General features: G+C 51.3%; 1 protein-coding gene across 3 annotated transcripts in view; it reads right to left on the minus strand.

The window, feature by feature from the left end:
- The window catches only part of LOC116946687 (receptor-type tyrosine-protein phosphatase kappa-like), a 181,240-nt gene that overhangs the window by 37,350 nt on the left and 121,329 nt on the right, over positions 1 to 22,561 (minus strand). Inside the window, exons 15-22 of one of the 3 annotated variants that reach the window (XM_032961896.2) lie at positions 21,026 to 21,055; positions 19,124 to 19,281; positions 13,463 to 13,540; positions 11,542 to 11,577; positions 9,312 to 9,700; positions 6,945 to 7,032; positions 5,824 to 5,900; positions 3,465 to 3,501 (exon numbers count right to left, since the gene is read on the minus strand). In XM_032961896.2, coding sequence (XP_032817787.2) covers positions 3,465 to 3,501; positions 5,824 to 5,900; positions 6,945 to 7,032; positions 9,312 to 9,700; positions 11,542 to 11,577; positions 13,463 to 13,540; positions 19,124 to 19,281; positions 21,026 to 21,055 — 893 coding nt within the window. The remainder of the gene's footprint in view (positions 1 to 3,464; positions 3,502 to 5,823; positions 5,901 to 6,944; positions 7,033 to 9,311; positions 9,701 to 11,541; positions 11,578 to 13,462; positions 13,541 to 19,123; positions 19,282 to 21,025; positions 21,056 to 22,561) is intronic. The other 2 variants (XM_032961899.2, XM_032961900.2) reach the window with 2 other exon arrangements.

Here is a 22,561-nt window from a genome sequence, read left to right on the forward strand (position 1 = left end):
AAGTTCCACATACATACAAACATACGTGAAATCATCAGTGTCTGGAGGAATCAATGCGTGAAGTTCACGGCAACGTCACCATGGTAATCTAAACTGTGAGCTCTGCTCCACACTCGACTGAGTTAAAAAGCACCCTAACCTTTTAGTCAATAAATATCAATAACGGGTTATGGAAATAAATGCACTTAAACCGAAAAGATATGTACTTAACCTGTGATATATCGATTCATACAGCTGAAGCAATAAACATTCAATTTCCAAAAATACACATTTATACGTCGCAAATTGAATTCAGTTAATAATATGCATAAATTAAATAGCCTAGTAGTAGAGCGAGTGGCTCGCAATCTGAAAGTTACGAGTTCAAATCCTGATTGGGAGTTGACACGGCTAATCGTCCTGTCAGGTCGATAAAATACATACCAGTTTATCGGGATTTCAAAGTAGTTATTCTATGGGTGGACTCACCCCCGCCATGGAAATGTGCAATTCCCACCACTGGCCCAAGGTTGTAAATGGGAGGTGAACACCGCCTCAATGCTCGTTTGAGCAGCAGAAGATCTCTGTTAATTTCACAGAATAATTATAATTACACTGTCATGGATCCCGGACACAACATATTACCTGTAAAGGATTTTAGGGTGACAGATGCGATTTTTTTATTTACGTGTTGCTCATGAGACATGCCCGCACGTTTATTTATTTCACGTGTTATAGGTAGTGGCTCCTTAAAGGCCATTTCACTCCCTTTGTGGTGCACACATTCGAGTCACTCCCAGACACGCGGACGCACGCAGACGCACGCAGGACACACGCGGGACACACGCGGGGCGCACGCAGGACACACGCGGGACACACGCGGGGCGCACGCGGGGCGCACGCGGGGCGCACGCGGGGCGCACGTGGCAGTGGCAAGGGTGAGGCGTGTGCCAGAGCTGCGTACCGCCGTCACGGTTAGGAGATGAAACGAGGGGCGCCGACAGAGGGAAAAAAACATGTTTTGAACCGTGCGGTTTTACGCCGAGGCGACGAGTTGACATTTTTGGCCGTGAGCCGCGGTGTTTAATCATAATGGGTTTGATTGCCGCGCGCTTTAAAGGGTAATCGGCTGCGGGGAAGGTTGATGGACTTGACGCTTCGCAGGTTTTCATCAGCCGCGCGGGAGCGATGGCCGTCTTTATCGTGCGTCTAATGAAAGCTCCCATTGACCGGAGGAGCGTCAGAGGAGGGAGAATGTGCCCAACATAAATCAATACATCCCGCCAGCTTCCATCACATTTCATCAGCCAAAAAAACACTATTTGAAAATCAGCGGGCTCTGATAATGGAGACATCGGAACGAATTTAACAGAAGTCGTCAACGGCACAAAAGAGGCGTCGTCTCGGTTGGCAGCGCAGCGGAGGGCAAGGGTGACGCTTCCCAGGCCCCAGAGCCATCGTCGGCAGTCTTCTTTCAGCTTCAACCCTTCTCAAAAGTAATAAGTAAATGTTATATAATTAATAAAAACAAATCCAATTAACTGCAGTTTGCACCAAGGTCATTATTTATTCATTTGTTTTTAATCCATTTCATTAATTAAATCCACAATCCAGACGCGTAGCAGGCTCAATTTTCAGAGCTGCCAATCATACGAGAGTTATGGGAAAACTTCAAGTGAAGAAAAAACAGTGCCACACGAGCAGCACGCGACCTCTCCTCACCGTCATTGCAATTCACGGCCACGCTCGCAGAACCATGGATTGAACAAAAATTCGAGGAAGGGAAAAGCGGCGAGGGGTGGCGACGCTCAGGGCCACCGCTGTCCCACGCAAATGGGACGTGTTGCGGCTCTGTTTAGGCATCATAAATCACAACGCTCGCGCATCTGTGCCTCCCCTAGCTCTCGCACAAACGGATCTCGCGGCTCAGACAGCAAAATGCAGCGAGTGTCTCCATGCGCGCTCTCACGTGTTTGCACAAACGCCCCGAGCAAAATAAAAAATACGTGGAATATCGTCTTGCGAAACGTCAAAAAAAACTGTGCATTAGAGGGAGAAAGAGATACAGTATCGCTAAAGAGAGGGATGGAAATAAAAGGGTGTGGAATTCCAAAAATGAAAATGTGCAACTGCCCATAAGCGTACACAAAGAGAGCCTCGCAAATGAATGTGAGTGGCCGCGGGCGGAAACGGGAGGCCTTGGGAGACGGAGCAGCTCCCCACGCCGGATTTAAAAGGCCGTTTTCTGACGTCAGCCGGCAAGGCTTTTGTTTGAACAAACAATGCCAGGAAGGCGGACTTTAGCCGATCATCTTCTTCAGTCTTCCTGTTTTGCGTAGGCACCGTTGGACCTCGGCAGAAAACATTCCTAGAGGGCCCTCATGGAAAATGAGATAATGAAGCCTCGTCTACTTAACAAAGACACACAGTCATTCTCGGCAAATTCTGCAGCAAAAAAACAGCTGCCTCGTGTGGGAAAAAACAATAAGTTGCACCCGTTTTCAGAGAATGCCACAAACAAAGCAGCTATTTTCACAACAACAACACTTTTCCTCGAATAGTGGGAAGAAAAAGGTCATCATTTTGGATGGAAGACATTTCCAGACACAAACTTGCGCCGTGGTCTCGGACGCAACACCGTCTGTGTCTGGCACCGAGATGAAGCAGAACTCAATTTTGTTGAAGAATGATAAAAAATTGAAAAGCATTGACAGACTTTACAGAAATTTCATTAAAGTGAGAATAAAATTAAATAAATAAAAACCCATAAAAAGTGCTATACAACCCGAGTCTTCAGGTCTAAGACAACCATACACTGTCTGTGTGGGAAATCTGCCTTGGGAGTGGCTCAGAGTGCAGCATTGCCCAAGGAGAGGGAATTTGGTCATCCGAGACTTGAGTCACACGATGCTTAGAGAGACGTAGGTGCCACGAGACTTAGAGAGACTTAGGTGCCACGAGACAAAGGCCACGCGAGATTTAGGTGCCACGAGACCGCTCTTGCCAGTGGCTAGCTGTAGGTGCAGAAATGAACAAAACAAATTCATATTACACATTTCTGGAGCAAAGTAACATAGACACAAATTAACTGCGTGTTGTGTGATTTAGATACAAAATGTAAATTACTTTGGGGTGGCTAACTTAGATCGTCACCAACATAACCATCATCATAATCAGCGAATCCACTGCTGGATAGCGGAGCCACCACAACCTCTCACGATCCCGCGATGTTATATTCTGCCGAGAAACCTTATGAATTACATGTTTGAATTACACGCCATCTAGACGCTTGCCCATCTCTGCCGGTGGCGAGGGTTCAATAGATGCGGCGGCAGTGAGGAACTTGGCGAAACGCAGTGGCGCTGGAATTCCTGTGGGCGGCCACGCGCGGTGTGAACGTTGGTGTTGAAAAACCACCGCGGGCGTTTCGCTGAGCGTGCGTTGCATGACGGTCAGGCACATCGCACACCACCACCGTGCCTCACCTTGCGTGGCGATGTATTGCCTCTGCTTCTGATAGCCCTGAAATTCAACACACACACAACGCACACGCGCACACACACACAATGCACAACATACACGACACGGTTAGCGGCATATACGGTCAACAAGCGCAAACTGTAGGCAAGCCCCTATGAAGAGTGGCATTGCACACGAGATGGGGTGGTGTGTCCTGCACGTTTTTGCTTCTCCTGTACTGATGCTCATCGCACCATTACATCATCTTCTCATTTGAGGCTGAGTTGATCTACGAGCGGCAGTGGTACACAAACTCATTACGTGTTATTGTGGCCTCGGCCACTTGCATTAAATAGGCCGCTTGCATTGAATATGGCTCTATTCAATGCAAGTGGCCGAGGCCAGAGTCAGAAGGCAGCTGGCGCTAACATTGCGCACTGCGGTCGGGAGTGAAACCCGGGTCGCTGGGATCGCTGGCGATCCACTCCGCTCGTCAAAAGCACTCGCGCTCACAATGGGCTCCAATTTCACGAGAAGAGGCGCGATTATTGAACTTCCCGGCCGCGTTGCTCATGAAGAGGATAATAGGGTCGCGGAGATGCTGTTTGCCAGACTACAGCCCTTCACTCGGCACTCAAAGAGGCCCAGCTGTCAGGTGCAGAGTCACTCCGTCTCCCCCCCCCTCGCTCCCCCCCTTTGTCACTCACTCACAAGCGCTCAGCCTCCAGCGCTTGTTTCCACAACTCTCCGAGCTGCACCTTTCGGCTCCGTTCTGACGGCGCTCGTCTCGCCCATCCCTTTTATGTGGCGCTTTGATGACTTCCCGATATGGTGCATAAGCGTGTGGGTGTGCGTGTGGGTGTGCGTGCGGGTGTGGGTGTGCGTGTGGATGTGCGTGTGGATGTGGGTTGTGCGTGTGAATGCGCGTGTGGGTGCGCGTGTGGGTGTGCGTGTGCATGTGGGTGTGCGTGTGGGTTGTGTGTGGGTGCGCGTGTGGGTGCGCGTACGGGTGTGCGTGCGGATGTGCGTGTGGGTTGTGCGTGTGGGTGCGCGTGTGGGTGCGCGTGTGTGCGTGTGGGTGTGCGTGTGTGGGTGCGCGTGTGGGTGTGCATGTGCATGTGGGTGCGTGCGTGAGGGTGTGTGCATGGGTGTCTGCGTACGCTGGCACACAAAAGTGCCGTTAACCTCGGGACCTTCCGTAGCTGCCTACATGATTTTCTTTTAATTTTTAATAGTGCCATTCACTTTCTTTGTTTATCCTTAATAATCTAGTTTATCTTAATTATTGTTTTATTTAGTATCAAGTTAAATAAAAAAATATTTTTTTTGGAATGCCTACATATTTGAAATGGTTCGATGCAACCCAGGTTGCCCTTGAAATAGACGCAATTATGTCCGTGGGTCTCAGTGGGGTAATCTCCTCTCCTGGTTAAATCGCAGACACTGACTGACAGATGCCAGCTCACTTGACAATCTGGATCTCTCATTAATCATCATCAATCATGATCAATCTACTGCTGGATGAAGGCCTTCCTAAGTCGCCACCATCCGTCACAGTCCTGCGATGTAACAATCCAACCAGAACCTGCGCATGAGCCCAACTCATCATCGCTGCACCTCAGCAGTGGATGGACTCTTGGGCGCATTCCCATCTTGGCTGCCACTCTGTCGTTATTATCGCCCTTCGGGCATCATCCCCTCTAGTGACGCATCTGTCCAACCCCCTTTGCTTTTAGTAACGATCAAAGATTCCGCGGTTGACCTGCGCATGTTTTATAATCCACATGCTGCTCTACGTATGTCTCGGTGTAATCCTGAGAGAGCACACGCTGTTTTCGCACTTTGAGCTTTGGTTTTACCTCATTCGTCAGCGTCCGTATTTGTGACTCATATCACGGCAGGTAGTCATCGCGGATTAAAAAGTTGTTCTTCAGGCGCGTGGGCCTTGTTGCTACATCTGGGATGGAGCAGCAAGCGGGGCGAACTGGTCGGCTGGAAGCGAGTGGTGGCTGCACCGGAGCGGTGATGGGGGGAGGGGGATGGGGAGAGGGATGGGGAGGGGTCTGCAGACGGGAGGCAGAGGCCACTCGGCTCTGACGAGCGTCAGGTCACGAGGCGGCGGCGGGATCCGGCGCAGCCGCCGCATCGCCTTCCCCACGCCCAGAACAAAAATAACCCCGCGGGGAGAGACTTATAGATGGAGGTGTCGAGCTCCAGCTAGAGACGGGCGCAGAATAAAATCGATAGCGCCATGGACTTTTGCTAAATCATGGAGCAGCGTTTTTATAGCATTAATAAAATTATTTTTATTACGCGCACAGCCGTCGTCCTGCATGAGCGACGGTCGGGCCAGCGCGTTGCGCTTCGTCCGCCGGGGGTACTCACGTCTACGTAGTTGCCGTTAATGTAGTCGGACTCGGGTTTCCCCTCCAGAGGCTCGAGCACGACCCTGGAGTGGTCGTCTGGCATCGCATCCACACGCGCAAAGACAAACGTCTCCCGTTAGCGGAGCACCCGGAGGGCGGGCGCCGACCACCGCTGTGTGCGGCGCTGCGTGGCTGGCTGGTCCCGCTCGCTCCAGGAGAACGCAAAAACCAATGGCTCCTCCTCGTGAGCCACATCGGCTGCTGGGGAAGGTGCTGTTAGCGAGCACCTACGAAGGCGGGCACAGCACACGACGGCGGTGTGGGTGGCCAGTACCACGCCCGGCCGCCACCTTTGTCTCCCCAGTGGCGATGTTTAAACACCACACCAGGTACTCGTGTGGGACCGAGTCGGCCGAGGGGATGCCCAGGACCGGTTCGGATAATAGTCACTGGTGTTGGCCGTGTGCGGGAATTAAGTTCGGGTCGCCGGATTCATAGCGTAGTGCGCTAACCGCTATCCTACAGCTCACACGCACTAACCGCTACCCTACAGCTCACACACAAAGACAAAGATCCCCCATATAGCCTTAACAGACTGATAAGCAGCGTGTTAACTGCTACACTACCGCTCCTGATAGCTCACACATAGACACAAACAGAAACATGCACAGCAAATTAAATTAAGCTGAGAGTGTTTCACCACAGGCAACAATGACAAACACTGGATTAAAACTTCAGGGGTGCGGTTCTATTCTAAAAATGATTCCATTTGTTTTCTGGTGGTGCATGGTGGCACCTCTTGTGGCCGTGTGGATGATGTGTAACCATTACACAGACAACAACGTGTAATCATTACATAGACAACAACGTGTAACCATTACATACACAACAATGACGACGATGACAAATACGAATGGAAAAACACTGGTTCTCACACATGCGATTGGATGCATGTATCATGAGCTTCAGGATGGATATTAAATGAAGAATCAATGCGTCGTTCCACTCCTAATAATAAGCTAATGTTCCAGGCAATGGCCCCTTATTTAGTGTTTGAGAGATTGCCGATCGGCTCGCTGAAATGTTTTAATGAAAAGCCGCCGATCCGGCGGTGACGGTGTAGCGGCGAGCGGCACGCACAGGCGATGATGTTTCCGTAGCGGTTCCTGCCACGGTTCTCGTCCTTCTTCGCCACTTGCCAGGGCGCCGACTGCCCATCCAGGAAACTCTGCGATAGCGTAAGGGAGCAGCGGGTGGCGCAAACAGACGAACGCGAAAGTCACAAAATATAGAACGGACAAGTACGTGCACATCAACAAACCCACCGACAAAACTTTAAACAAAATTGTCATTTTAGCCCAATGTCATGCAGATTGTGCTATCAGTATCATGCAATGACACAAAGTATCTATTTGTATATCTTGTAGAAGAGTGCACCCCTTCATATTGGAGAATGGCCCACGGAAGTGAATATCACAGGGTTACCACTGAGTGTCCCCTGGTCCACACAACAGGAGATAACACTTTCCCATCTGCCCTGCCATGTGAGAGCAATGTTTGTTTCACCATGGTCAAAGGGATCATTTTCATTGTCAGAGCTGGAATTTTAAACAAATTAAGAGCAGCACCAAATTATAACGTGAAGTTTATTTTAAGCAGTCATTGGAGACCGGGCTGAGACCATAATCGCACTCCACTTGAGAACCCGATTAAATCACAGCGGGTGCTGGGACTCAAACCCAGGGCTCAGCTGTGCTGGCTCAGCGTCTCTGACCTCTGAGCCACGCGGCCTCCTCCCAAGACCTGCGCTGTAACCACTCGCGTGCAGGCGAGCAGTGCAACAGGTCAACGGTGAAACCACGAGTAACGTCACACCGAGACACTCCGCACGCGAGCGGGGATTGCACGGGTCGTGCGCGAGCGCGATGCGTCATTGGGAACCGGCATTCACCTCGCACACGCGAAATGTCCCCGGAGGCTAAACCGTCATGCGCACGATAACAATATACCGGCTAAGCCTCTCCTGCCAACGTCCACAGCGACCTCAATCGTCGAAAAAAACATTCTGGACTGCGGGACTACCAATTCCACGCGGGAAAAGTGCGAACAGAAGAGCGGGAATGGCCGCTGAGTTGCAACGCGAGGGGCTCACGGCCGAGTCGACGGTCAAGTCCCCTGGATCCGCGCTCGTCCGGCGACAGTGGACGACAGGAGAAGACAACCACAGGGATGCAGCGGAGAGCTGGCATGCACAGGGAGACCCAGGGACTCTCTCCCATGGGAATCTGCACAGAGCCCTCCTCATCAGGACTCCCCAGATGCACACACGTCAAGTCTTCCACCAAGTAAGAGGCCCGTCAACTCTCTGCATTGACTCGTTTCTCTTTGGACTCTCTACAGCGACTCTATAAAGAGCATCTCTTTATTGACTCGATGTCAATCCCCGACACAGACTCTCTTGATTGACCCAATCACCTATATTGACACACTTCCACTCTATATATTGACGATCATGGGGGTCTCTACAGCGACTCTCTATATTGACTCTCCATCGACTTTCTGGAGCAACCATGCTTCATATTGCTGATGTTGACGTAAAGCGAACGCTATCATTTTTAATTAAGGTGGTTGAGCCAATTGTGTCAGGAGTAGCGGAGTGCATTGCTGTGATGCCTCCACCTTCATATTAGTGAATCAGGAATTTACTCGTTGTACATGCCATGGTTCTGTTCTGTTCTGCATGACCACAGTCGTACACCATATGTGCATCATCATCATCATCATCAGTTGTTTGCGACTGCTGTTGTCATGGTCCATGCAGATGCGCTTTGGGGTTGTGGCCCAGAAGCTTCAGGGAAAATCAAAGTGCTGCGACTCTGTGAACCCGTCTTTCTTAACCGGCTTTCCCACCAGAACAATCACATCAATGCTGCTCTTGTTGTCGTCTCGTAATTTTAATGGGTCAGCAAGCGGCGTAAGGACCTGGGGGGTTCGATTCCAGACTCGGGTGCCTTTCTGTGTGGAATTTATATTCTGTACCCCTGTACTGTATATGCATTTCCTCCGGATTTTCCATTTTCCCCCATAGCTAAAACACCACACAATGTAACTGGTATTGGCCAACGATCTCAATGCTAAAAAATACCTGAAAATTACTTAATTCAAATCACACATAGCCACATCACCCCCACCTTGGCATGACCCTCCTGACAAAGAGTATTTTGAGTGAGGCCTTTCTGGGTAAACAAGCCTAATCATGACGTAATAATTGTGGATAAATTGAACGTAATATTTAAAGCGGTTGGAAGCTGCCCTTTGCTATATGCACAAAGTAAAGACACAAGTTATTCTTGGTACACAGCGGCCCATTGCTAAGAGAATGCCGCGGCGAGCACCAGGCCATCTGCAGCTAACCGGCAGAATGACGCCAAGCCCCCACGGCGGAGACGGCCATGTCGTGTCGCGGAGCGGGCACAGCGCAGGCGCACGCACCGTGCGCGCACGCACCTCGTACTCCTCCTTGAAGCCGCACCCCTCCGTGCTCTTCATCTGCCCGATGTGCTGCAGCAGGTCGGCCACGCGGATCGCGGGGCGTGCCGGCACGCCGCCGGGGTACGTGGGCGACGGGTACGGGGGCGGGGGCTCGCGCCCCGGCAGAGGCGGCCCCCGTGGGAGGGTGCGGTCGGGCAGCGACGGGACGACGCCGCCGCCGCCGCCGCCGCCGCCGATTCCTCCTCCGCCTCCGCCGCCGCCGCCTGGCTCGATCTCGCTCAGCGGGGGGCGGAGGGGGGCGGCCGGGCTCCGGGAGAGCGTGCCGCTAACGCTGCCGGTGCCACGGGGCTGGCTCGGCGACGACAGCAGGATCCCCGAATCCTTGAAGCCGGCCTGGTTCTCGTCTGAAATCGTGCACGCGCGCGTACGCGTATGCACGCATTCACACATGGACACAAAATAAAGAGCCCTCGTTCAGCCTTATACACCGCAGGGGCGAGCGGTGGTACCAGCGTATTGCCCAGCCACATGTTTCACTCGAGCGCTGATATTCACACACTGCATTAGGCAGGCTCTGACACAATTTGCCACCGGCATTCTTAATGGCCAGGGCTCAAAGCCAGGTTTCTGGCATCCTAGACAATGCGCTAAGTTCTGAGCCCGCACACACTAGCAGACACAAAAAACAAAGCTTCCTTTGTAGAGCCTCAGAGAACATAAGGACAAGTGCAGTTAGTGATTGTTTATTATTGTATGGGTGGAGCGTGACTGGGAGATGTTACCAGTGCCACATACAAACTGCTTTTGTCTTCTCAGATCCGGTGTTCAAGGCCATACCTTACAGGTTACTAATTTCAGTCCGGGTTGACTCAGGGGATGCCCACTTTCTAGGTTTGGATGCCAATCTGTCGCTGATATTGTACGCAGGCAGGAAATTAATACAGGTGGCCTGCATCGTGGTGCAGTGAGCAAGTGTGAAGCAAGTCATAGTTTTAAAGCTATAAAATAACTCGATCCATAAGACTGTCTCGCCGTAGTTCACGAGCGGAATGCCCACGTGGGGCAGGCGCACTCCAAGACGCGAGTGCGCAATCCGTACTCGAGCTGCGAAGAGTTCACATCGAATGCACGCGAGTGCAAATAAAGGGCCGTGTTTGTTTGGTAGGCCTTGAAGCTCGCTCTCTTTGCTTTCTGATCTACACCTGTCCTGCGTTGTACAAACACGCTATCCACTCTGCTCTCCAGTCTCGGAAGCTGTTAATCTGCGACAATGGAAGATCCTTGGCATGGCAGGTGCCTTGCCGCCATGGCGGAGCGACCGTTCACCGCAGCCGTGCGTCGTCGCAAATCGACGCGCGATAAGGCCAGTGATATGTGAAGTAGGCGAAATTCAGAGCAATGGCAGAGCCAGGATTTTCAGGTAAGGGGGCAACCCCTCCAGCAATAAAATATGATAGGAGTTGTTAGTAAGTAAGGGCTTGTCCCTTGCTTTTTATTCGACGCGTGTGCGGCGATGGTGCAGCCATCGATCGAGGGTGGAATTCGAACCGTTTGTGATCGGCATCGCGCTTGCTGAAGGTGTTTGCCTTCAGGGAAGTCGTGGACTCTGTATACGCAACTGTGCACATTTCTGTGAGTCACTTATAACTGCTTTGCCATTGCATATTGTTAATTATGGACTCAGACTATTGTCCTATCATCTCACAGAGTCCCTGGCACGTAATATGCTACACAGTGGCAGTGGGGGTCGCAAAATGCCGATTCATTACGAATAAACACCAATGATCCAATCGAACTCCCTCATTTTGGAGGGGCACGTGTCACCCCACCCCCCACTGGCTCCGCCAGTGGTTCAGAGTGTACACAAACGTGCACACACGCACACACGTGCACGCGAGCGCACATCTACACACGAGTGGGGAAATGTGCCACGGATATTGACTGCGAGCAGAAATCAAACTCAGATCGCCGAGTTTGTAGAGCGGTGCATTAACCACTGTGCTGTCGCTCCTCATTACACACACACGCACTCACATCTACACAGGAGTGTGCAAATGTGCCACAAGCCGAGACCTATTCTTCTGCACTTGCTCATGCACACTCATGCACACACACACACACACACACCGGCTCAGGCATGCACGCGTGCGCACACGCTCAAGCACACTAACGTGCACACACACACAAACACGTGGACGCACGCACGAGGCCATGGAACAAAGTGCGCGTAGCGGTCGGTTCTCACCTAAGGCTTCAATGGATGCAAACAAGTCATCGTGAACTGCCGTGCAAAAGGCCGCAGAGGAGTGACCGTTACGAGTCCGGGAAGGGAGGTGGGGAGTGGGGGGGGGGCGGGAGGGAGGGAGGGGGGGAGGTGGGGGGGGACACGGGTTGGGAGGAAAAGGCAGAAAGCAAAAGAGAATCAGTTGGGAGAAGAATAAGAATGAATAATCAAGAAAACAACGGAAAATGTGAGAAAACCGTGAAAGGAAAAGCCAGCGGGAGAGGGAGGTTGCGTGGACAGGGCGGCGTCGTGCTGCTCGCCAGGACGAGTGGTGACATCAGAGCCGGCATGTGGCTCCCACGCACTGCTCTCATCTCTACCCAAGCAACGAAGCAATGTATTCAAACTCTAAACTCCACAGGATGTGACTTCACAATAACGAAAACACTCTCCGATGTGTTTTTGGGTTGTTCCGCGTGTCGCTCAGTGGCACCACGATTTCCGACGTTTCGCTCCACGTGCCGGCAGCTTCTCCACGTGTGAGGGGAGAACACCCCAAATATAGTGTTCCATCCAAGTGCTAACTAGGCTCAACTTTGCTTAGCTGCCGAACTCTGATGGCATCAGGCTACAACAGATGAAAAACGCTGCATTATAACATGTGTGGAATTATTTCTTTAATAGCTGGAGTCGTGAGCCTTGTCACTACTGTCGGGCAAAATACAAATCTGCCTTGACCTGGTAGTGGTCGGCGCACTGGACTTGCAATTCAGCGGTCGCTGGTCTGATTTTATCTCACGGCAGTTGAAACAATGGAGCAAGTTTCTCAAACCCCCTAGCCAGCAGAACGAATGGGTCACGACGTTTGGTGGGGCAAAATGTGGGTACTCCTACCTCTTCCAACACGTCTGATCAACATGAAAGAATCCCCTCGAGAGCTCATTGCACTGGAGGCCTGTCTGCCAGCAGTGGCGCGAGCAACCAATCGCAGGGCTGTAACCTCGCGGTGCCTCCCTTGCCAACGTAGACCCACACCAAATAAACAGGGTGGGCATCCTCGTCAAGAAAGTCTGGCCGTACGGATTTGTATACGGTAGGGATCGAGGGGTTGCACTGAAGCAACCTTAGAGAAGAAGGGCAGATGTAGAGACACTTCGCTCAGAGAGAGAGAGAGAGGAAGCCACGCGCACGGGAGAAGAGGAACGGCGTGAGCCAGGATTCAATCCAGGGAAGGAGGAGGTCTCAGATGGGCAGACCTTGAGAACTGCAGCAGCAGCAGCAGCAGAGCAAGGGTTGAGTTAGAGTTTTGGCAAAGGGTCTCGGTTACTGGAGCAGAGAGCACGTGGAGAGGATTCGAGTGGCAGGCAGCGGTGGGCTCCTGAGAATAGTGAGGGAGAGAGACGAGAGTTGATGAGGGATTGAATCGGGAGCCAGTGAAGGGATTTGAATACCAGGGCAAACTGGTCTTGTTTATGGGTTTGGATTAAAAGTCTGGCAGTAGCAATCTAGATTATTTGCCAATGTTATGATATTCCGGCTACCGGGGGCACCTTTAATGAATTGTGAAGTGGTGCATCTAATGCACCACTTCACAACGGTCCCCGGACGCGGCTCTCACTGCTCGCTCCGCGGGCCTCCCGCCACAAAGCGAAACGGCGCCCTCGGCACAGCCCCCGGCTATCGATCCCTGCGCAAGCGGAGACGCCTACGCGCGCACCTAGACGCGTGTGTGTACGCACGCTCCCACGCACACGACACCCACATGGGCCCACACGCTCGCCTGCACGCGCAGACGCGCTCGCACGCGTTTGTATGCACGCGCGTTCATGCACTCGTTCATACGCAGGCTCGCGCATACGCTCATTGGACAGACGTGCACTCGCTGACATTCTTGTACACACGCGCACACACACTTATGCACGCTTGCACGCGGAGGGCGAACCTTGAATGAAGTATGGCTGCGCGGTGCGGCACAGGGTGCCGTGCGTCTGCACCGTGTTGGTAGGAGACGGGCAAAACGCTGCGGGCAGAGGGAAGGAGGGAAACCACACACGCACACACGCACACGCGGTCAGCGTCACCATGGCACGGCCGCAAGCGAGCGCGGTGACCTAGCAGGTACGAGCGCGCCGCGCCCACCATTGGACCGAGAAGCTGCCTTCTAATCTCTCTCTGTGCCGAATTTGAGCTGTCTCACCATCGTTATGGCGATTAAACATATTGGATTGATTGAGAGACTTCCCGCTCGTATTATTGCCAGAAGCCCCGTGCTTGTGTAAGTGATACTGCCCACCCTAATGCAGGTGCATTCAGCATCACGACATTGTTGTCATGTTCTCTATCTTATTGCGGTGCCTGAGTTTCACTCCTCGATGCTTTCGTCCATGGGCATCATGCAGGGGTCTATTAAGCTGCTTTATTGTCTTTTTAATCCAATTTTATCCTGATTGTGCTATAGGAATCATGCCATTAGACAGAGTATCCATTTGGAATGCTATTACAGAGTAGTTCATGTTCGTGGATATGACAGAGCCACCTTTGATGCCCTGCCATCTCAGGCTTCACCAATGAATATAAAAAATCTTAAACAACTCCCCCCCCCTCCCACAGAGACACTGCCGGCTCATTGATACGCGTCTACGGATGCGTGCGGTGTGGTCAGGTTAATTCACAAATGCTGGCTAGGGTTTCCAAATGGTTTCGGATAATAACGTCTGCGCTGTTGCTGAATTCTTACGTCGTTAAACTAATATTTTTTTTATCTCGCCTGCTTCACGAAATTAGGTCATAAAACGTCCAAAAGTTTGTAAAGTGGAGTGAATGCACGCGGATTTCTCACGGGGGAGCAAGGGGGAGCCATGCACAGGGGGCTGGTGGACAGCGGCGCGCACTCGATTAGCCAAACCCATTACGAGAGCGGTAATTAAATATCAGGGCCGGCGCAAACTTTCCAATCTCGTGTCCCTGTTCCCTCGACCAGAACAACAATTATCAAATGGAAATTATCTTTTTTGCTACCATTATAAAACAGCAAATTATTTTTTTATATATATTACAAAAAACCCCAGAGGTTAGCACGTTGGTAATTGCCCTATATGGCGACGATTTATCCGTCCATCCCTGCCCTCGCTGAAATCTGGAGAGTTTTGAGTCGCGCTAATGAGCAATGCGCAACGTACGCACGCCAGAGATAGAGTCATCGTCTCCATCGGCCAGGCTCAATCCACTGCAGGATTAAGGCCTAGCCCCGCTGCTGCCGCCACCACCTCTGACGATCCTGCACTGAACCGATTTCATCGCTCCGTCTCGTTGGCATGCGTCGGCACGCGTGTTCGCTCTCACCGCACGGGTGATGCCACGGGGAGATGGTGATTTAGCCTGAAGCGGTCGCCTGTGCACTGATTAAGCGATTATTTATATCAGGACGGCATTTAATAAAGATCCGTGAACAGAATATGCCGAGCCTCTCTGGAACCGTGTGGCTCTTGCTAAAAACCAAATCAGCAATAAGAATAACAACAAATGAATTCCCATGAGTCATTTTCCCAATTCAGATTTACATTCCATTTTCTTCACGTCCATGTTTAAGTTTGCAGCCGATTATTAAACGCAAGTTAGGCCTGGTAAAGCACTGAAAATGAAGTACCACCAGCAATCCTTTCATCATTACATTCCTAATTGAAGTCGCGCAGGGAACAACGATGGGGCCAATAAGAGACTTGAATGTGGAAATCTAAAGTTATTTAAAGTGTAATTTAACTCTCCAACTTGTGATGCCAAGTTACGGAGTAACAAATCCCGATTGCGCTCTGATTGTAATTACCGTCCGTTACCGGGAATGGAGCTGATGAAGTGACGTAGTTGCGCGGGCTGGCGAATTGGGGTTAATCCCAGCTCCGTATCCACCTTTCATGTGCAATTACAGCGTGATCTTTCGAACTTTCGCGTTAAAGATAAAATTTTTTTACCGGCACCGATAATAATTGGCCACGAAAGCGATCTGCTGAGGTGCACACGAGGGCATCACGAGATGAGGGCGCCAGAGGGAATGGGTTCGACGCAGACACTCGGCCAGCCCTTGCGCAGCGAGGGATCGAGCCGCGAGCCACGGAAGGTGAATGACAACACCGAGAGGCGGCCTCTTCTCGCTTGCCACCAAATTACATAGAGCGCGGTCCATTTATTATATCGTAGGATCGTGACAGGTGCCGTTGGCTGAGGGAGGCCTCCATCCAGCAGTAGATTGATCATGGCCGGTGATTATATGACCGCAGGTGTATATGTTGTCTCGGTGCTAATTGTATCTGTGTGTCAAGTGGGAACATAGAAACTCCCTTTTGTCACTCCACTGCTGGATGGAGGCAACGTATATCGGAGTGAGGAGCCTCACTCAAACAGACGCAGTAGCGTCTCTCCTGCACACCGCACCACAGAGCCACACTCACAAGCGCATCTCTCTCCTTCTCCGAGCAAACTTTTCGCTCGCATTGCGTCGTTAAAGCCCAGCGTCGTGCGAAACGCGGTTCTCAATATCCAACCCGCATGATGCGGCATGTAATAAACGTTAATTATTGTCAGTTCAGCGGAAAGGGCCACTAGCAATTAAAACGCAGAGTCAATTTGATGATGATTAACAGGTAATGGACTTCAGATGAAGCTCGCGCCAAGGCCACAGCCCAGACGATTGGCGACCGAAAATGAGCCGTGATATTTTTTAATGGCGGGCTCGACAGCCGCAGTTGTGAGAGATGATGCACGGCTATGCTCTGAATCAATGAGACTGTGCTGTGCTGTAGAAGCCAGATCTTGGGTCATGGGTCACCAGGTGAGCATCACCGCGTCTCTCCGAGTGGTCACTTGAACCGGATTTAGATTGAGGGTTGGGCAACTCAAGTGTGCAAATATGTTTTGCTTCCACCATTTTCGTCATCATCAGCCATGATCAATCCATTGCTGGATGACAATCTCGCGCAGTGCTGTGATGTTGTAACAATCCACTGAGCACCTACAAATGAGCTGATTTAAATGCTCCATCTCTGTGGGGGAACGCCCTCTCGGGTGTGTGAGCTCCATTGGCTGCCACTTCATTGGTAGTTTTTCCCACCGGCCATCATTATCATCATCTCGTCTCGCGATGTGTCCTGCTCAAGCCACGGACTTGTCTTCTCTAATACAGGGGTCCCCAACCCCCGGGTCGCGGACCGCTACCGGTCCGTGGCCTGTTCGGAACCGGGCCGCACAGCAGAAGGTGAGAGCGGTGAGTCCGCGCGTGGCCCGCCCATTATTTTATTATTGACCACTTCCGTCCGCGCCTGTTTCCCGCACTGCGCACTTGTCTCAGTCACAGTGTTGGTAAGCCCACAAGCTAACCCCTAGTAGCCACAATGAGTAAGCCCACAAGCTAACCCCTAGTAGCCACAATGAGTAAGCCCACAAGCTAACCCCTAGTAGCCACAAGGAGTAAGCCCACAAGCTAACCCCTAGTAGCCACAATGAGTAAGCCCACAAGCTAACCCCTAGTAGCCACAATGAGTAAGCCCACAAGCTAACCCCTAGTAGCCACAATGAGTAAGCCCACAAGCTAACCCCTAGTAGCCACAAGGAGTATGCCCACAAGCTAACCCCTAGTAGCCACAATGAGTAAGCCCACAAGCTAACCCCTAGTAGCCACAATGAGTAAGCCCACAAGCTAACCCCTAGTAGCCACAATGAGTAAGCCCACAAGCTAACCCCTAGTAGCCACAATGAGTAAGCCCACAAGCTAACCCCTAGTAGCCACAATGAGTAAGCCCACAAGCTAACCCCTAGTAGCCACAATGAGTAAGCCCACAAGCTAACCCCTAGTAGCCACAATGAGTAAGCCCACAAGCTAACCCCTAGTAGCCACAAGGAGTAAGCCCACAAGCTAGCCCCTAGTAGCCACAATGAGTAAGCCCACAAGCTAACCCCTAGTAGCCACAAGGAGTAAGCCCACAAGCTAACACCTAGTAGCCACAAGGAGTAAGCCCACAAGCTAACCCCTAGTAGCCACAATGAGTAAGCCCACAAGCTAACCCCTAGTAGCCACAATGAGTAAGCCCACAAGCTAACCCCTAGTAGCCACAAGGAGTAAGCCCACAAGCTAGCCCCTAGTAGCCACAATGAGTAAGCCCACAAGCTAACCCCTAGTAGCCACAATGAGTAAGCCCACAAGCTAACCCCTAGTAGCCACAATGAGTAAGCCCACAAGCTAACGCCTAGTAGCCACAAGGAGTAAGCCCACAAGCTAACCCCTAGTAGCCACAATGAGTAAGCCCACAAGCTAACCCCTAGTAGCCACAAGGAGTAAGCCCACAAGCTAGCCCCTAGTAGCCACAATGAGTAAGCCCACAAGCGCTAACCCTAGCTAAAATGAGTAAAAATCAAACATCGCTGGAGAGCTTCTTTGAAAAGGGGGAAACACGCAATGATGAACTCCCCCCCTGGTCCGTGAAAAAATTAGACCTCCACGAAACCGGTCCCTGGTGCCAAAAAGGTGGGGGACCGTTGCTCTAATACATGTCATTGCAGAACACTATTTCATTAATTTTCAGTTATTTCAGTTATTTTAAAGAAAAAGCATGACTTGAATTACTTAATTTTACATAGTTGACAATCATTATTCCGTATATAAAAAGTGATCAACTATTTTTAATTATATCAATATCATTCTGTCAATTAGGCTGCCAACGCAATCACAGCTTCCAAAGAGCATCATAAAAACTACACATCCACAGCCATCTCTACAGAGTGACAGAATGTCTCCGAGATTCTTTGGTGTCTCACACATCGGCACCGCACCCCGGCCACGTCTGGCACTGCAAGAGCCCCCCTGCAGTGTCACACGTGACTGAGCGCGACGCTAAAACTAGAAGCACGACATGTGGCCACGGTAACAATATTCCCCTCCAGCACGCAATTAGTGCAGCCAAGGTGACGATTGCACCGATGAATCCTTTGCGCCCCCCCCCCCCGACGTGATGGGTCTCATATCCAGATCTCGCGCGCTTACTCTCGGACACAGTGCAGGAAGAACGCACGTTGGGTTCGCTAAAATTTGACACCCGCTCCTGTTTTTCCCGGTATTTTCCACTTCTTGAGACAGCTGCTGCTCTCTTGGGAAATCACTAAGTCTTCCCGGGGAAATAAAAATAATACAAAAAATAATAATACACCACTCAAGACCATGGGCAGTGTTTATTATGTTGCTGATGATCTGGCCAGGCGGCACAGTGGTGCGGTGAGTGGCTCGTAACTGGAAGGTCACGAGTTCACATCCTGGCTGGGGGGGAGGGGGGGGAGCAGTCGATTCAGCCCATCACCCCTCTGTGGCTGATTAAATGAGTACCACTTTTGTGGGGAAGTCAACAGTGGTTGTTCTCACACTCGTCATACGAACGTGGAATTTCCACCACTGGCCCAGGACCGTAAATGGGAGACGAACTCCGCCTGGATGCTCGCAGGAGCAGCCGGAGACTGCTATGACGAGACGGCGCGCGCACATGCCACTCTCCCACCCGCCGGCGTGGCGCGACACTCGGTCGTCCACGCGTGGCGCTTGCACCGCCGCAGCAGGAGCGCTCACATTGCATGGTGACGTTGTGCGTGTCCAGGAAGGAGACCGGCTCGTCCATGAGCGTGAGGCTCGGCTCGGGGAAGCTCCGCTCCATCGTGTTCACCACCATCTGCGTCATTTCCTGCTTGCTGCGCTCGACGTTCTCCTTGCGCTTCTTCGCCAGCTTCCTGCGGCCAAACAAAAGCAAAGCAAAATGAAACAAGGGGAAGGTTACGGTCTCCTGTGCGTTCGATGTGTAGCGTGTGCTGGCACAGTTCTGTCATTGTGTCTGGCTGTGTGCTCGCGTGTGTGAATGTGAAGGAGTGATGATGGTGCACCGTGCCAGACATCGTAGGTGCCCGCTAACAGCCCTTGCCCTATTAGCCTGTGTAGGCTATATAGAGGATCTTTGCCTTTGTGGGGTAATTATATTATATGTATTAAAGTTTTCAAATAATTAATAATAAAAGTTTATAGCTCTTTCCAATGAATCCACTGCTGGATGAAGGTCTTCCCACGCTGTGAAAGTTAAACTGGTTGCTTGACCACACTTCACCATGCTGATTAGTGTGGGTTGATGAACCAGGGGGTCCCGGACGAGTTCAAATATCACAGGTATTGAACTCAGGTCCGCTCGGTTGGTGGAGCAGCACGCTAACTACTGCGCCACCACTCCACCCCACCACATGAGCTTACACGTGTGAGAGCAAGCACCACACGAGCCATCACCAAACGCTACACAATTGTATATGAACGATCGCACGGTGGGGCGCACGAGCGTGTGTCCGTGTGCGTACGTACGTGTCTGTGTGCGTACGAGCGTTTGTCCGTGTGAGTACGTGCGTGTGTGCATGTGTACGCACGGAAGCGTGTGAGCGCGCGTGCGAGACGATGCCGCTACCGAATGCGCAGCGGCACAGGCGACGCTGCGTACCGCACGGAACCCCCACGCCCCAAATAAAGGCCTACCCCAACCTCTAATGCTCAACCCGCTCTGCCTGGTCGTGCTCATTAACATTAGAGCACACAAACAGTAAATCCCCCCCTCACCCCCCAATGCTTGAGAACGTTGTTTTCGCTTTGTAAGCTCACAGGCCTCTGTAGTGTGAGTTGGCACCAGCAACGGAGCCGCTTGGAGGGATGGAGTCCTTTAAACATAATAATGGCCGTGGCAGCCCAGTCACCAATCACTGCACAAAAAATCCCATCGTATATAATTTGGTTCTCGTTTAATCTGGATAAAATCCAACTCTGAAAATTAAAAATATCAGTTTGGTCACAATGAAATGAACATTTATCCGCTGCGGAATATACCATCCCGTAGTGTGTGGATAAAAAGTCCATTTAATGGAATTTCAGACGCAGTACTGTGTTAAATTACTTTTGTGGGCCGTTCTCTAAGATGGGGCTGCTCTGTGAGAGTTCCGAAAAGACGTAAGAAAAATCTTGCAACGAACGTGAAAGGAGAAGTATGCTCGGAGTTAAACGGCTACGTTGTAGCGACACTCCGGTGGCCTCGCCCCTCGGGGCACTCGTTATCGCGCAGACGAAGCCGCTCCCCAGGACGAGATAAAAACACACAAACACTGCATTACGACTTGAATTATTCCCTTCGCCAACGTCCACGCGGGTGGCGGACTGTATCGGGGGAATGTGATGACGTGGAGACGGAGCCACTGAGACGCGTGGGAATGCCGGGGCCAAGCGAGCAATACCGTTCCCACAGGGAGATGCGTAGGGAATGTTAAAGCCGTGCGGGAGAGGCTCCCAGGGAGAGGGAGAGTGGCGGTCGCGTACGTGCGGTAAAGCCGTGTGGAATGGAGGGACCCGCGGAGAAAAGGATGGATGGAGGGATGGATGAGGGTGATGAGGTCACGTGTGTCGCGGGTGGTAATTTAAGCAGATACGTTATGTGACTTTATTGCTACTTACAAGTAATAGGAGTATGAATGGGAGCTCCTCCTGCCAAGCATAAGAAGGTGATTTGTTATGTTAATGAGATTTGTTTTAGGATATAGCGGCCAAAACAATGTATAATTCAGCCAGAGAAAAAAAAATCATAGAACGTTTAAAAACGAATATTTTTTTTACTTCTAATTATGTATTTTTTTCTTTTACATAACCACAGCTTTGCCTGTCCCATAATGCAGTCCATTCTAAAAGAGAGATTGTTTAATATGTTGTCCATTTTGAATAAAAGCCACATATCTTGACGAAAAATTCGACTTGCACAATTTTGTTGGTGCATTTTAAAAAAACCTCAGCATGTCGATATTTATACACGTGTAAATATAACATTGACATCTACAAAGATCCACCGTCTTATCTTCGACAAGGCAGCACCGGCGAGTGCACAGATGAGGGGCAAATGGAGAGTAAGACCTCTAAAGAGGCGACGCGCGTTAGACGCGCGAAGCGTGCGGGCATCCCGGCCACGCCAGGCAGCCAAGCACGGAGCAGGCAATGAGCGGCGCTCGCGACCGCACAACCCGACCAGCCGCCAGGGCCTCGTGCGCACTGCGCACGTGCCAGCGGGCCACCCACTGGCCGGCTATCGCAGACCGAACCGCTGTTGGAGGGATAAGTACATTCTATGACTCTTGCTTATTTAACCAGGAAAACTACACTGAACCCAGATGACCCTTAATCAGGAGGGTGCTGCGGATGTTTGGCCAAAACCAGTTGCATTGTATGCTTTTTTAGCTATGGAAGGAAACCCATGCAGAACATGAGGAAGAACATACAAACTCCGCACAAGAAGACACTGGAGTCAGAATTTGAACCAAAGCCCTTCTTGCTGTGAGGCACGAGTGTTGCTGCGCACCACCCTGCCACCCCCTTATATGCAAGCCGGTCACTCACTGTCGGTAATGTGCCACGTGGCTCTCTCCGGTTAGCTTTATGGTTGTGCCTTGTCTTGGTTGATGTGATGTCTGACGTTTCGCATCATGTACCGGCGGCTTTAAGAAAAACTGTCTATTTTAGAAGAGTCCTGCAATGGGATAATTGGTCAATTCCACTAACGGGTGTTTGTCTTTGTGTGGGAGGAAGCTAAAATACCGAGAGAAAACCCACCACGGTCACGAGATGCGCAGATAATTGGATTTGAGGACCCCTTGCTGTTCTGCCATCTCATAGTGCCGCAAGACTACGGCACCTGGTAATCTCAAGCAGTGGGTCATACCAGTCATGCAACCAACAAAGCTAAACTCTGCTCTTTCGGGAAATTATTTTGGAGCGAAACGTCAGGCATAGTGCCGAACATCACACGGCGGGATAGTGCTAAACAACACACGGAGAGCCGTGGCACGAGTGCGACAACTGGCCGACATCGGCGCTCGTGTGGCCACCGTGACCCCGCAGGGTTCATGTGGTTACCACGGTCCCCAAAGGGGGGCTACACCAATCCCTGGCCAAGCGCTCGTGCCAGGATTTGTCTGGGGGACGGCAGGAGGAATTTATGAATAC

Source organism: Petromyzon marinus, chromosome 27, assembly GCF_048934315.1.
Source record: "Petromyzon marinus isolate PM22_M1 ecotype Great Lakes invasive population chromosome 27, UKy_Petmar_22M1.pri1.0, whole genome shotgun sequence".
NCBI classification, from domain to species: domain Eukaryota; kingdom Metazoa; phylum Chordata; class Hyperoartia; order Petromyzontiformes; family Petromyzontidae; genus Petromyzon; species Petromyzon marinus.